Raw genomic sequence first — 16,694 nt, forward strand, 5'->3', positions numbered from 1 at the left:
TATCATATTAACCTAAAGTAAAATAAATATTTAGCTAATGTTTCTGACTTTAAAAAAAAAATTCTTGCATACTGTTCTGGATCTAGCACTACACTAAATGCAACTGAGATACCGCTCAATCACTGGTTAAGGGGATTCACTGTCAGGAAGATAACAAAAGCTCTTTCCAGAGAAGCAAAACTAAAGGAAACTACAAATTAACCACATGAAGTCTCTGGAAAGTGTCCTAAGGGTACAGATGCATTTAGGAAAACCTACTACGACTGTAGGAAACGTGAGTCTGCCGCAGTTGGATCATCACGCACTCCCTGCTCACTGCCCCCCCACCAGGCCAACCCGCTTGGCAGCAGCTCTGCTTTGGGTGGATGTGGCCAGGCAGACAGACTTCCCTCTACCCTCACCACTCTAAGAAGGGCTAACGTAATTCATCTAGAGGGGCAGAGCACCAGATTTGCACTTTCTTCTCAAGTCTGAAGTGGCTGAATTTTCCTAAGTGTGGTGGAGAGGTCAGGGACTCTTTCACTGCATCCCATAGGATGGAGACTTCTTTAGAGTTAAGGTAACTAGAGAAATTGCTTGTTATGAGCCAAGTATGAATGACTATGGTTTGGGAACATGGATTTAAGTTATGCTGAATGACATGTTCTGCTCCTGAAGAGATTATGTGAACTTTAACAGCCACAAAACAAACAAGGTCATGAATCAATACATTTACCAAATCCTACCGTACACTGGTGAGAGAATCACGTAGGCAGGCTACAGTGAAACAAGAGAAATCTTTTCTGAGGTTCCAAGTGTTATCTTACAGCATCCTCTCCAAAGGAAATGACTTTCAGAGTGTGGGGAAATGCAAGCACAAGGGGACTCTTGAACGTAAGAGCTTAGGACCAACAAGTTAAATTGTAGGCCACCTAGTTTACCACAGAGAACCAAGACATAGCTGAGAAAAGCCCTCTGGAGCTTAGAACAAATCTCAAAGGCTGACTTCAAAAACTATCCCTGTCCAAACTTAATTTCTATCAGAACGTAGGAGCAATTGATGTCCCAGGGCATATAAAACCAAGCAACTAGTCAGTAATTAGTGCAGCCTAATGGTTGAATGAAATCCAGTTGAGGTACACGACCTGTAAGAGTGATTAGGAAGTTTTAAAAAAGTAGAATGGGACTGGGGATTTAGCTCAGCGGCACAGTGCCTGCCTGGCAAGTGCAAGGTCGTGAGTTTGATTCTTGGTACCGGAAAAAAAAACAAAAAAAAAAAAACCAAAACAAAACAAAAAAGTAGAATGGCTATGTATGCCCAAGACTCTACCTCTTAGGAGAGACACCAAGGATTTCACTCCTTGGGAAAATAGACTTCACAGAAATAGTCCAGCCAAATCATTAGGCAAAGAAGAAAATAAATCCTTGTGGGTAGGGAGAGAGGAATTGTTAGAATGTATTATGTAAAATATCCAATTTTCAATAAAATATGAGATAGTCAATGAAATAGGTGTGAGCCATCAAAAGAAACTGTGAGAAGGATCAGATGTTATATTTAATGAACTCAGGGAAGCCATTATAACATGTTCAAAGAACTAAAGTAAACTATGCTTAAAGAAGTAAAAGAATGTATAAAGAAAATACAGAGACTATCAATAAAGAGGGAATATTTTTAAAAAGAACCAAAAGGAAATTCGGGAGTTGAAAATACAATAATGGGAAGTTAAATCAAATTCAATGGTTAGGCTCACTGTTGACCTCATGAGGAAATTTGTTTTGGTTCTCATTGAGTTCTCTTTGCGACCAGAATCTTGGAAAGAATTTTGTGAACCGAGGCACCACTGTACTAGAGGAATTCTTAAGTTTGAAGACAAGTAAACCCAGATGGGAATCTAAATTCACACAAAAAACTAAAATGGAAAGGTATTTATTTAAGTACAAAAGACAGTAAAGACGCATATTTATTCTCTTCTTCTAGTGATTTAAAAAATTACTGCATATAGTGATATGCATACAATTACATTATTGATAGAAATATATTTAAAGATAAGAGCACAAACTGGGCAGGGCGGTGCATGCCTGCAGTCCCAGCACTTGGGAGACTGAGGCAGGAGGATCGTTGCAAGTTTGAGACCAGCCTGGGCTACAAAGTGAGCTCAAGGCCAGCCTGAACTGCACAGTGAGAACCTGCCTCAAGAAGACAAGGAAAAAAAAAGATAAGAGCACAAAAGAGGTGAATGGGAACAGCTGTACTGGAATAACGAGGTAACACTGAATGGAAATTGAATCCACAGAAATGAATGAAAAAACACAGACATGGTAAATAAGCACATAAATATAACAAACTCTACAATTATAAACTTGATCACCTTTCTTTTTCCAGTTCTTTAATCAATATAAAATAACAAGCTATTAATTGGAACTCTGTATCTACTCTTGGGTCTGTAACATACACAGTTATAGCATGTAAAACAACAGTATAAAAAGGTGTAGGACAGAATGAAGGTATATAACAGTAATGGTTCTCTCACTGGAGTTAGGTCAGTATAAATCTAAAGAAGACGCTTTAAGGTACATGCAGTAAGCCCTAAGGCAACCACTAAGAAAATAACTAGAAATACATTTTAAGAAATCATTAAAGGAATCAAAATGCTACACTTAATGTAAAGAAGAGTAATAGAGGAAAAACATATAAAATATATAGAAAATAAAAGTAAAATGGCTTGTCAATCTACACCACTATAACACTGACTGGATTAAAAAATTCAATAAAAAGGGAGATTGCCAGAGTGGATTAAGTAAAACAAGAGCCAACTATGTGCTGTCTATAGGAGATCATTTAATGTGAAGCAAAGGGTTACAGAAATGAAGGAACAGACACTTCAACAGTAACATTAAAGACCTCAGTACTCTACTTTCAATAACAGAACTTGGCAAAAATAAACTTCTGCCTATAAATAAGACTTAAATAATACTACATACAAACTAGACTTGGTAGACATCTGAAGAGGATTTCATTCAACAAAGGAATGTTACACAGTTTTCTCAAGCATACATGGAAGGTTCTGCGAGACAGGTAATATGTTAGGCTATAAAACAATCTTCAAAGAATTTTAAAGGATGCAATCGTATAATATATTTTTGATCACAATATAATGAATTTTAAAATAAATCTTAACAAATATATGAAAATTAACATACCCCTAAAATAACAAATGGTTCAATGCAGTTACCACATATTGCTACAATTCTTCTAGATGCATACCCAAGAGAAATTAAAACATGTCCACAGCTAAAAAGTAGAAACAAAAGTTGAATAATTATATAGTACGTACAAAAGTTTTGTGTTTGGCTCCTTGTGTTCAGTGTGTAAGATTCAGTTAAGGTTTTATGAACAGTCATAATCTGTCCAGATTTACTACGCAGTACTCCACTCTGTAAATGGTCTTTTTTTTTTTTTTTTTGGTTTTTCTCCGGTACCGGGAACCAAACTCACGACCTTGCGCTTGCCAGGCAGGCGCTTTTGCCACTGAGCTAAATCCCCAGCCCCTATCCTTGAGGTCTTAATCCACTGTACAGTTACATACTGTCTGTCCTTTTTGGACATGCCCAGTCATTTCTCCAGGTCTTATACTTAGGAGTAGAACTGCTGGGTTATTAGGAAACTATGTCTACTTTTAGTAGACACTGCATCACAGGTTTTCAAAAATATTTTTTACCATTTATAGGATAGCTATAGTCTATGACAGTTTTATTCTATCCCTACTAACACCTGCAATCCTTTTCTTTTGTGGTGCTGAAGCCAGGGCCTTGCATATAAACATCTGTTCCACCACTGACTTGCACACAAGGTTTTGGTGGTGTTCTCTCACATTTCATTCTTTCTGGTGGGTATGGAGATGTACCTCATTATGGTTTTAATTTATATTTCCTTAATGGCTAACGCTGCTGACCACACGTTGAACAACTCTGGCTAATGCACCTGAGGTTGCTGATCTTTGCTTTTGCCTAACTGCATCAGCTATTCTTGTCTCCTTTTCCTGGTTCTTCCTCTCCCACCCAAGTACTAACCAGGCCCGACCCTGCTTAGCTTCTGAGATCAGGTGCGTTCAGGGTGGTATGGCTGTAGACTGTCTTTCTTCCTGTGAATGTAGGTGGCCTAGAGTTCAGCACTGTTTCCACCATTTCCTTGGTGATCTGATCCAGTCCTTAAAATTAAATTCTCAATTTTTATCTCCTGGTGGATATCTCTCCTGAATTACTGATTAGTATATTCTATTATTTATTCAAATCACTCCCTTGTAATTGCTTTCCTTCTTTCAGAGATGTCATCCTTTTCACAAATCATAATTCCATTCTTTTTGTTGCTCAAGTCAAAAAGGTCCCCAAAACCAAACAAAACTTCACCTTTGGCTATTGCTTTCTGCTTGGAACACACAATCTGTAAGTAAACCCTACTCGCTGTTTCTTAAAAATGTGGTGACCCCAGCTGATTTCATTATTTTCATTGCTATCTCAAGCTACTACCATTTTGTACCTACAGTAATGGCAGTAGCCACTTAACTAATTTTCAAATTTTCCATGTCTGTGCCCCTAGAATAATCTATTCTAAAATAGTGGTAGGAGACTCTTTTAAAATCTATCAGTCCATGTTAATTTTCCACTCATACCTTCCAATGGTTTTCCAACCTATTGTGTAAAAACTAACAAGCTTCAAATCATCTAATCTTCTATTTGACTCATCACTTACTTAACTCTAGCCATTCTGGCTTTCTTGTGGAGTATTCTAGTGCTATGGTGATATTTTTATTCATTTGTGTTTTTGAACAGACTTATCCCAGATACCTGCATGGCTTACTTTGCAATCCTTTGTTTTTAATAAGAGACCTGAGGTTTGTGATGGCTTCCCTGAACTACTCTGTTTAAAATAATACCCCTGTTTCATTTTTCTCCACAGCTTTTATCATATCTGGTATCTTATACTTTGCTGGTTTATTTCCATTAGAACGGAAGTTCTACAAGGGGAGGGATAATTGATTTCCCAATGCTTAGAAAAATGGCTGGTATATGGTAAGTACTCATGAAATGTTACAATGCTATTTTGGTTTTGTTGAGACAGGGTCTCATTATGTAGTTCAGGCTGGCCTTGAATTCACTATGTAGTCCAGCCGGCCTTACACTTACAGTAATCCTCCTGTCTCAGCCTCCTGAGTGCTGGGATCACAGGTGTGCACCACCACACCTGGCTTTTAATTTAAATGATTTGAACTCCCAGCTTGAGTTACTAGTGTTGTGAATTTCAAAAATTTACTTCAACAGCATCTCTGAGATTCAATTTACATAAAATGAGAATATATTCCTCATGGCACTATCCTACAAGTTAAACTCAACATTAATGAAGGACTTACTACAGAAGAAGTATTCAAATACTAATCTCTTCATCTATTCTTTTTCTTCTTCTCAAGAAAAGCTCTAACAATTCTCTATAGTTTAATCAGTTTATTTTGGAGCAATACAATTTCCACATTTTTAAAATCAGAAGTTACAGAAATGTGAATGCATTTTTTTTCAAAAATTATTTCTGTTTCGTGTTTATGTCTCAAGCAGCTGTAGATGAGCTATATCTAAGTACAGCATGAAGTTAAACACAATTGAGAGGCTATACTGCCTGCTAAAGTGAACATGCTCTTTCATGAAATTCACTTTTTAAATCTGAGTATTAGTATTTTGATTTTTAAAAATCTATTAAATCTTGAGACATCAGAAATTATATACCAAATGCCATTCATTTTCTTAATATCCCTAATAATGCTATGCAGTATATGCCATATTACCCAACATAATTTACATAAAAACTCTAATGTACTTTTTTTCATATTCCCTAATTTTCTGCTTCTGTACTTTCCATTTGAAATGTATTTCCTTTATTAATAAAAAATTAAAAGCTTTTACATTAACTTTTCTCCTCTGGATTCTCTGGAGTACTTCCAAAAGTAATAATTTTCCAATAATGTAATATGACTAAAAGTACCCAATAAGGAAGCCCCTATAATTAAAAAACAGGGAAGTAGGGACTAAAAGCAACCTATTGACTTATGAGCTCTTCATAAATTCTGTAAGATTCTCTAAGACAGATGAACAGACTTCTTAAAATGTAATGAGTATTAAATAAAACTTTTATTTTGAATGTGATTCAGCCAAATATTCAAACTAAAGAATTACGTATGTTATGCTTGATCAAAATCAACAATACAATATATTTACAACTTGAACAAACAAACCATTTTATAAAGAAAAACCTTCTGCTTTACGTTATGCTAAGTCTTCCTGTGGAGTATGAGCACAGGATTTAGTTATGATATGCCACTAAAGACATAGCAATGCCAAGGAAGTTTGAATAGGATGTACCTACATAACTTGAAACAAATATTAAGGTTATTTTCTTTGGAAAGTCATCTTGCAAATGAAGAGAAGCAACCCAAATCCGCATACTGTAATAGCTGTGCTCTTCAAAATTTTACTCTTCCATGTAGATACTTCTTCCATGAATGGTATGTGAGTTGGATCATTTTCCCGTTCATTTTGCAACTAATATTTAGAATGGAAAAAAATTAGTGTATGTACACTGAAAATAAAAACATATTTGATTTGAAAAAAAATCCATACTAATGCAGTTGATTTAGATGTAGGCAACTCAAGATTCTTATGGAAGATTTAAAGTGAACAAGACACGCCTTATTTATTTTTTTTACCAGTAAACTAGTATTGCAAATTATAAATTTTACATTAACAAATGCTTTCATAAGTTACTGCATTTTAAAATGCTATTTTTACATCATGAGATAAAGTTCCTTTAATGTTAGCTTAAATTTCTATTTTACTTATAAGGAATTATAATTCATATTTATTTCTTTCTATATTAAGTATCAATTAATGTCTTATAAAAGAGTGAACCATTCTTATAGCAAACCTATATAGACAAAATTTAGTAAAGCCTGGAAGATGAGATACTAATACTAGAAGCTGAATACTTTTATTTAAATGGTGAGAACAAATATCAACAAAAACCTGAGTGGTTCTTTTGGTATTTTTCCTCATATAAGCATCTGTTGATACTCATCAGTTTCTTTAAAATAATCCCCTTCTGTTATTACTGATAACTCTGAAATATGACAAGCTTAACAAGCATGACAGTACATTCACAAACCTGGAAGCCTTCACAGTTCTCAAACATCAAATCTCAGCAACAGAAGTAGTACATGACTCAGTTTAACTCAGTTTCTGAATTCTCAAGACATTTTGTGTTAAGCCTTCCCTCAGTGTGTGTTAGTGCAGGCATGCACATGCAGAGAGAGAAAGGCACAAAGAGAAAGAGACAGTGAGAGAGAGAAAGAGAGAGAAGAGAGGAGAGGAGAGTGGAAGAGGAACAAAGGAAAAGTGGAGGAGGGGAGGGAAGAAAGACGGCTGTGCGGAGGGGCAAGAGAGGGAGAATAAGCAGAAACCAGAAGATCCTTCAACGATAAAAAGAAGCAAGCACATTTATAGAGTGATATTTACTAGAAACATCCTGTGCTGGAGTGGTGATATAAATACTTTAAACATCAGCAGGAATAACGACTCCTAAATTCGACAGTGTAAATATTTAATTTAAAAAGCCCGCAAAATTAATTTTAAATTTATAGCAGAAAAACAGACTTCACTGCCAATCTCATTAAGAATGTATTCTAGGTCTAACTTCCAAATGGCTTCATTCAGCAACAGATTCCTTTTTGACACTGATGCTCCATTTACTGAATCTTGAGACAGTCATTCCTTTTATTAACCAATTACTTAGAATGACCCTTTCTGACAGGAGCTGTCAGTGTGTTGGTTTGAAGGAGACTGATGTGGTGTTAAAGTCTAGCCTTGACCTCTCCCACCCTCTCTCTCTGTCACCTCCATACACTTATCTGTGATAACTCGTATGTTTCTTTAAAAAAATCTTCCATTACTATTGGTAAACTACAATATTAAAGCTTAGCAAGCATGATAGCATAATCACAAACCTGGAAGCCTTCATAGTTCCCTAAAATCAGATGTCATTATGATCATTACTTCCTGGGTAAAACTAATCTAACAAAACTAATCTATTAGTTTGTTCAAAAATTAATTTTCCCCTACCCAAAGAACTGCCTGCCATTCTAATCAATGCATTTCAAGGCTAGACTTTAACACCACACAGAAATGCGCAAGTTATACGTACAGAGAGTCACCCATGCAAAAAGACCCCCCTTGTAATTACAGAAGAAAATTCTCTTTACAGTGTCACATTTTAAAAATAAACATTATGGTAGCTAATTATATTGTTTGTGTTTTAGAGTCACTGCATCTGTGAAGCAATGCTTTTTAAATTTATTTATTTCAGAAAACTAATTTCATCTCAGTTCTCCCCACCCTGTCTTTGTAAATTCAAACTTAATAACTAATCCTGAGGCAAATATGTCTTAGGCAATTTCCTGCACTAAAAGTTGATGCTTTGCAGGAAGTTTCTGTACATGAATCCTTCCACATTTTTCTTGGATTCCCATGAAAAACATGATGTTAAGTGAAATCAATACCACTCTCTTTCAATTCTTCCAGATAAGATGGAAGTAGTGAAGATGAATGATGCTACAATTTTTGTGTTGTCAGCAAGTTCTAGCTCCACTGAACTTTTGTAGAACAGGTGCCTGACATATAACAGGAACTCATATATTCAATGAATAAAGTCAGAGAAAACAGAACTGCTAAGATGCCTCTTTCACCAGCAGGAGTTATTTTCTCCAAGAATTCTCAAATACATTGCTCATTTCTGCATTTAGAATGTCTCTCACTATTTTGTACAATTTGTTTTACTACTTTCTTCTTGTATCTTTTGTGAAAAGAATCTTTTAAGCTGGGCACAGTAATGCACATCTGTAATCCTAGCACTCTGGAAAGCTGAAGCTCAAAGATCACAAATTTGAGCCTAGCCTGAGCAACTTAGTGAGACTGACTCAATGAAAAAAGTAAGAGATCTGAGAATGTAGCTCAGTATGAAGGCTCTGGTTGTAATCTCTGGTACCACAAAACAAACAAATAAACAAACACCCTTCTGTTAAACACACGTTAATAGCTAGAGTGACAGATTACCTGAACATGTATAAAGTTTATTTTGAGGAAAATAACTTGATAAAATATTAGTGAAAATATCAAGTGAATTATAGGTAAGCTATAAAAATTTAATGTATAACTACTTTTATATCAAATATGTCAAAAAGTTTTCTATGTGGCCTTTTTTGCATCTATATACTTATACATGAGTACTACTGTATAAATGTAACTTCTAAGAAGCAGATACTTGACTTTCATTATTTTTTCAACTAGCTGTACATTATGTCTTTTTTCCTTCTTTTTGGTGCTGATGACTGAATTAAGGGACTTCATACTCTACTACTGAGCTTCACCCTCATGCCCTAGCTACACAATATTTTAAAATATAAATAGACAATAATTTATTAACTTATTCTCCTATTATGAGACACTCGATACATACAGTTTTGGAATAAACTACTGTACTACTGAAAGATACAAATATGTTTATGGTCCTTAACATACTTTGCCAGATTATTTTTAAATGGGTTTTGCCGCCAATTTGGCTACAGTTTGGTGAGCTCTAACTAGAGGAGTATCACTAGAGCGGTACAGTTTTCCTCGCTAATCACAACATGAAAAGAACACGCGGTTGTTGGCATGCGTCTCTTTAATGAACAACAGCGTTTGCACATATACACACACACGTCCTTCCTTTAGAAACTCTTTCCACCTGAGTGAATATTCTTTATTTGTTCCTCTTGTCAAAATTGTTTTACTGTCTAACATATTTTGATGTAAAATATTTTCCTTAGTTCCCTCACATTTATATGTTAAGTACATACCTTCTGAATTAAGTCTTTCAGTTTGCAGACCTCTTCACTCAAGTCTTCCACATTGCTAACCAGTTCTTCACAAACTGAAGTAAAATTCTGGGGAGAAGCCCATTCTAGTACTATCTGTTAATGTTTTCAAAAGTTACACTTTAATGATCTGATTTTTCGTTTCATATGCACAAAAATTACACAACAGTCTTAAACAATAAATTATATAACTGAAAAGAATTTTTTTTTTTCAGGAAAAATCTTAACAACAAATGTTAGTCAATAATTTTTATCTGAATCATAGAATCCACTTGCTAAATCCATTTCCAAAATATAAGTATGTACACATAACTTTCTACATGGAAATTAGTATTACTATGAATATGTGTAAACGAATTATTTTGTGAATATTTAAAAATGATTCTTGTATTAGCATTACATAAGAATCATAGAAAAATAAGTACATTTACATATTTTTACTACAAAAAGCTAAAACCAAATCACATGAAAAACTAGTTTTTTTGCAAGTCATCTATACTTCTTCAGTTTAAAATTTCCTTCATTTAAGAAATTAGACATAGGTCTTTAATAATACTCAACACACTGTTCTGCTTCAAATTTCACATTAGCCTTCCGTCACTTTATATTTTAAACAATTAAATCCTCCTTAAACAAACAAATGGTAAGCTCAATACTTGGATCAGTTTAATATTGCTCTGACTCATTTTTCCTTTCTTGAGGGTAAGAACATAAAGTTTTTCAATTAGTTATTATGTAACAGAGTAATATTGAACAAATTTATTTATTTAGATCTTATGCTGAACAATGGATATAGTTTTACCAGATTAGTACTGTTTATTGAGTTATCACAAACTTATCTGAAGTATTCTTCAGCATTCATACTTTTCGTCACCTAATTTTTGTAGAATACCTTGTGTGAATGTACGGGTAACTCAGAAATGATATTCTGCACAGCTGTTATTAAATGGCCACACTGTTTGTTTAATTTTAGAAGAAAGTTGAGGAACTCATCACCACTAAAGAAAGGAAACAGGGAAGAATCAGGTAAGAGTAATTTACTTCCTTCTATCGGGCTAGTTCCTTACTCTCTAATTATAAAGTTAAATTCTCGGGCAACCAATTTGGGACCCCTCCTGTCTCTCAGGAGCTCTCTCTCCCAATAAATTTTTCTGCTCTCAAAAAGACAAAAGAACCAATATCTGAGTATCTACCAAATAACTATACTCGTTATTTTTATGTTTATTATTTATTGTAATTTCCCCCAACAATGTTAATACTAGTTTACAGTTGAAGTATCTAAAACTCATAATGAATTTGATATCACATAGTATTGTGGGAATAAGGAATTAGAAATATTCACAGAGATAATATTTGAACTGAGCTTGGAACTGGAGAATGTTTGCCAGCTAGGTAAGGGATTCTGGATGGAAAGTATAGGTACAAAATACAAAAGTACAGGGCACTACGCATTAGGGTATAACTAAAGTATGAATTACGAGACAGTAGTAAGAGAAGAAGTTGCATGTAGGCACTTCATAAAAGATTCTGCCTTTCAGCACAGCACCTGCCTGGCAAGCACAAGGTCGTGAGCTCGATTCCCAGTACCGGAAAAAAAACCCAAAACAAAACAAAACAAAACAAAAAAAAAGATTCTGCCTTTTGATAATGTAGAGTTACTAAAAGATTTTAAAAAGGAAAGTAGAAAATCATCTTTTATATAAGACAGTTTATTTGGAGAGCGTGTGGATTAAAGGAAAACATAAGTGGAAGTAAAAAGGATAACTGGGTGTTCTGGCTTATACCCAGATGTCCCCCAAAGCCTCATGTGCTCACAGGTGGGGCTTCTGGGAAGTGGCTGGATCACGGGCATGTGACACTGGGATTAACATGTGTGATAACTAAACTGGTTTAACATAGATCTGGGGGTGGACAATGGAAGCCCCACTCTGGGTGTGGGTGGATAAAAGGGAAAGGGAGGCTTGCTGCTCCTTGCTGCTGCCTCCTGCCTGTCTTGCCATGGACTGTCTCCTCTGCGATGCGATGCTGCTCTGCCATGCCACCCTGCCTTGGAGTCAGCCAGTGACTATACACTGGGCCCCTTACTAACTGTGAGCTAAAATAACTTGCCTCCTTTAGCTCTGGGTGTCAGGTATTTTGTCTCAGCAATGACAAAGTAACTAAGACCCTGAGAGAGTAAAAAAAAAAAATCATTCAAAAAATGCTGAAGTAAAGCTTAAAATAAGTACCTATCTTAGTAGACAGAAGAGAGAGTAGTAGTTTAAGAAACTTTTAGGAAAATAAATGGAAAAATTTGGTAATAGACTCTATGAAAACAATAGGAAGAATCTGCGATGAGTTTCTGTTTTTTGGTTTCAATGGAAAGTGGTGCCATCAAACAGGGAACTGAATTTGGGAACGGATGGTGGGGCAGCAGGGGATGAAGAAGTATCATGGTATGAAAATTGATAACACAAACTTGGATTCAGCTTCCATACTTATGAGCTTTATGATCTTTGGCAAGCTTAATCTTAAGCAAAATGGTTCTGTATCTCTAGAATGGAAATAACAGGAGAAAGATGTAATATTCTGTCATCAAACTTAATGATGGCAGTGCCTGCAGTAAAGATAAGAAATGCAGGTGATATTAAGCAGCAGGTTGTAGAAAATGTATATATTTATCCTGAGGTCTACAGACTCCTGAGGCTAGACATAATTCAGTATGCAAGAACATTAATGGAAAAAATTACACCCTTATTTTTACTAGCCCCTCGCTGGAATTCAGTCTTTCTTCAATTGTGAGCACACACACAAACCACAGTAGTCTTGAAATCAAAACTATAGCTATGAAGAGGTCCACAAAGAAAACAGAAACACTGTGAAGAGGGGTGAAATGATAATAGTAGAAGAAAAAAGCCACTGAGGGAAAAGTAGCTTGGGAAGCACAAGAAAATCAGGAGTTAAAAGCTGGTATGAACAGCAATGAAGGAGATGACATCAAGGAAGAAAAGGGTGGGCATGTCAAATAAGTAAGTTCACTGATTTTTTTTTCTTGCCAAAGAGGAGAGTGTAGTGATTAGACTAGTTTTAGTGACAGAAGCCAATTTACAGAGGAAATGGCAAAGAAATTGATACAACCCAAAAGAAAAGTTAGCCAGAAATATGAACAGGTAATTCACAGAAAAAGAAAAATATGAATGGATAATATGGAAATATGAATAACCCTCAGATGCTATATTCTAGCAAAGTAACAAATTCACAGAACATTAACATCAAGAGCGGACAAATGCTTGGGATGCCTTTTCTGGAGAGTACTTTAACAGTATGTATTAAAATAACATGGCACCTAAAATCTATTACCATGGGACCAAACGATACTTATAAACCCAAACAAAAACTCTTAGATGTAGCACTCTGTGACTATACACTACAGGGCTTCTTTCACATAATTTCTAGGATGAAATTTTATAAAAAGCAAGCCCAGTTAGTTTCCAGTGAGACTAGTAGCAAACTTTTCTCTAAAACACCTTGCTGGGATGTATACAGCATCTTCATGTATCTTTTTTTTACTCATAGGTTGAAAAATTCAGTTTTATAAAATGTAAACTTCATAATCAATCTTTCTTTTCTCTTTCTCTGTCTGTCTCTTCCTCCTTCCCTCCCTTTCTTCCTACATTTCTACTTTCCTACCTATCAATATGTCACATACAGTTGCTTTCAAAAAACAAAAAATTTTATAAGCTCTTATTTTATTTAGTAATAAAAACAATACTTAAATAAGCATTTTGAAAATACATTTTTTATTCTATTTCCTTCCTGATCTTTATTCTAGAAAGAATTGAGTATAAGACATTTTTTACTGAAGCAACAGCAGTGACTCTGCATTAATTTTTGTTTCTATGTAATATTTATATAAATTATACTTAGAATATAGATTTTAGTTTAAATACTAAAATTTGTTCATTATCAGTAACTGCTCAACAAGTAACCCATTAATGTCATAAAATTTAATGAGCTCAAGAAAATTAAAATCCACTGAGAACTGCCACTGAAAATTATCAAGTAATAGCAGGTATGTATTTCTAGATAGGTGATTCACAAATATACAGATGGAATATAAATTTGTCAGCTCAAATGAACAATATTGACAGCAAAATAGTCTTCATAAGTCAAAGGAAGACTTACAGCTTTCTGTCGACACGTAATTCTTAGGGCTACTGCACGTGGACAGGCAAGTTATACGAAACACAGCTCCACAGTGAACCTCACCTCATGCACTACGTGAAAGGGGTCTTGTCAGAACTGCACAGTATGAAACCTACACAACCCACATGGCAGCCTGAATAATTCTGTACCTACTATAAAAATTCAAAACAAACAGGTATGATACAGATATGGTAAGTTGATTTGATCTAATTATTGTGTGTGTGTGTGTGTTTAAACTAACTACTACTAGGCTCCTCAATACTTCACTGTCCAATGACATGATGCATGGCCGTGTGACTTGCTTTGGTAAATAAAATACAACTATAAGCAACTGTGTATCTTTCAAACACAAGCATAAAGAGCTACTGAACAGTTCTGTTGGTAGAGTGTTCCATTCTTTTTGCCATAAGGACAGCATGACTGGGACTTAGAATTCATTGGTTACTGCAATGCAACACAATATCATGTACACAGGTTAAACCAACCAGCCATGTTTTGAAAATTTAAAGTATTAAGATAAAAATTCAAATTTGTAATAAAGGTATCACATTAAAAGTACTATGTACTAATTGTATAATGTCTGAAATAATGAAAATCATCAATAATCTTATCACCCAAAGATAATATCTAGTACTACCTTCTGCTGAGGTATTTTTCTTATCATAAACATTTTCTCCTAGTATTCTTACAGCTTTTACATTAAACAGTATTTTTCCATGACATGTTTGAAAATAATTTTAATGATGAAAAACTAATCACATCAGTGCAATATAATTCAACCATTTCTCTGAGGTTTCCAATTATACAATGTATTTTATAAGTAATACACATGAACAATATACCTTACACAGAAATTTTGTATCTATGAAGAATTTTCTTTTTTGAAGACAGCAATGGCCATAATTTTGAGAAGCTTGTGATATACTCAAATGGATATTAGTAGTTCAAAGCTCATGGAAAAGATCTCACCAGAAACTTTAAAAACTTTTACAACATGAATGAAAATTGATTATTTCTGTTGAAAATATCTTAAAATAGTAATGGAATAGTTATTAACATTCTAACATTGCATTCCTTACTAGTATGACATAAGGCAGAAGAAATAAATTCAGTGTATTCTTTTTTTTTTTTTTGGTTTTTTCTCCGGTACCGGGAACCGAACTCACGACCTTGCGCTTGCCAGGCAGGCGCTTTTGCCACTGAGCTAAATCCCCAGCCCAATTCAGTGTATTCTTGTAACAGATTATTTTTAAAAATTTGACACAAAGTATCTTGAAATAAATCAGTAGCTAAGTTGTTATAATTATTAGGAGATTACAGTCAATCTCTTCAACTTTCCTGCTGTTGCTTTTCTTATGACTTAATGACTAACTTCTTCTTTTAAGAATGACTTTGAATAAAACCTTTTCCATAATACCATGTAAACAAATTCTATGATTTAATAATAAGGTCAAATTCCTAGAGTATATGTCTACCAGTTTTGTTTTTAAAAAAATTCAGCAGTTTTAATACATGAATCATTAGGATTTTGCATGTACTTTAACTCTATTAAATCCCACAAAATTAATTCATACTGGCAGACATATCATCAAGCAAGAAAAAATTTAATTTGTAACTCAATCATGTAGAACTTGGGAATATTCCTTCATAGAAAAGAAGCTTAGGCTGGTCCCATGGTTCGGTTCCATGCTTTGCTCACACTGCTACAGTTCCCAGCTGAAACTCGCAGACAGAGCCAGGTATTTCCCATCTAATTCCTGAGGGTAGAGCTGGCGACCCAGGACCCCACAGCCATTACAGACTGAGTTTCTCCCCTCCCTGCATCTGTGGCAGAGAGGAGGTCCTTACTCAGAAGCCCCAGGGACTTCTCTGGCTGGGGGCGGGACATACAGCCCCTCCCTCCACGTGCCCTGCGCCAAGTGAGCGAGTGCTCCGGGAGCTGCTGGTCCTGCGGTTCAAGTCCATGCTTTACTGTTGCCCGGGCCCCCTAGCAGGTCGAAGGCACAGGCAGTCTGTGACTGCTACCCATCTGGCCTGCATCTGGTTCCTGTATATGTCCTGAACTGACTGGAGACACACAATCAGGTGGTTCACAAACTGTTGACCTTGCAGTTTGTGCCTGGATTTTGCCTGTACCCTGAACTGCCTGGGGACATAGGTCCACCGGACCAGGATTGTCACACCAGTGCGACTGGAGTCTGGGCCGTGCACGTGCCCTGAACTGCATGTGCCCTGAACTGAAATGCTGGATCAGATGGTAGGCCATCAGCTGAACAAACGCCTGGGTCTGAGAACGGGGATAACTAGATACAAATCAAAAACTGCCGGAAAACCTAAGACTAGCACTTCTCAGAGGTCACTCAGGGGCAAACCTGACCAACAAGAAAACTAGGGGCACTAGTGGCCTTTGCTGTGCAGCTACTGAAGAGAGAAACTGAGCTTTCCGCATCCAGTAGAAAACATGAGAAAACAAAGAACTAAAACATAATCCCAGAACTCCACCCAACTCAAAACAAGTCCAGGAGACATCAAACATAGGAGAACTTTGTAAACACATGCCTGAAATAGCTGAAATGA

The 16,694-nt window shown here is 35.6% G+C and overlaps 1 protein-coding gene across 1 annotated transcript in view; it reads right to left on the reverse strand.

Annotated features, from left to right (window-relative positions):
- Positions 1-5,192: 5,192 nt before the first annotated feature.
- Positions 5,193-16,694, reverse strand: part of Asz1 (ankyrin repeat, SAM and basic leucine zipper domain containing 1) — a 59,960-nt gene continuing 48,458 nt past the window's right edge. The window contains exons 11-13 of the mRNA XM_005388135.2: positions 10,825-10,930; positions 9,915-10,028; positions 5,193-6,567 (exon numbers count right to left, since the gene is read on the reverse strand). Coding sequence (XP_005388192.1) covers positions 6,415-6,567; positions 9,915-10,028; positions 10,825-10,930 — 373 coding nt within the window. The 3' untranslated portion in view covers positions 5,193-6,414. The remainder of the gene's footprint in view (positions 6,568-9,914; positions 10,029-10,824; positions 10,931-16,694) is intronic.

The sequence above is a fragment of the Chinchilla lanigera genome, unplaced genomic scaffold (assembly GCF_000276665.1).
Source record: "Chinchilla lanigera isolate Chin_1 unplaced genomic scaffold, ChiLan1.0 scaffold00031, whole genome shotgun sequence".
NCBI classification, from domain to species: domain Eukaryota; kingdom Metazoa; phylum Chordata; class Mammalia; order Rodentia; family Chinchillidae; genus Chinchilla; species Chinchilla lanigera.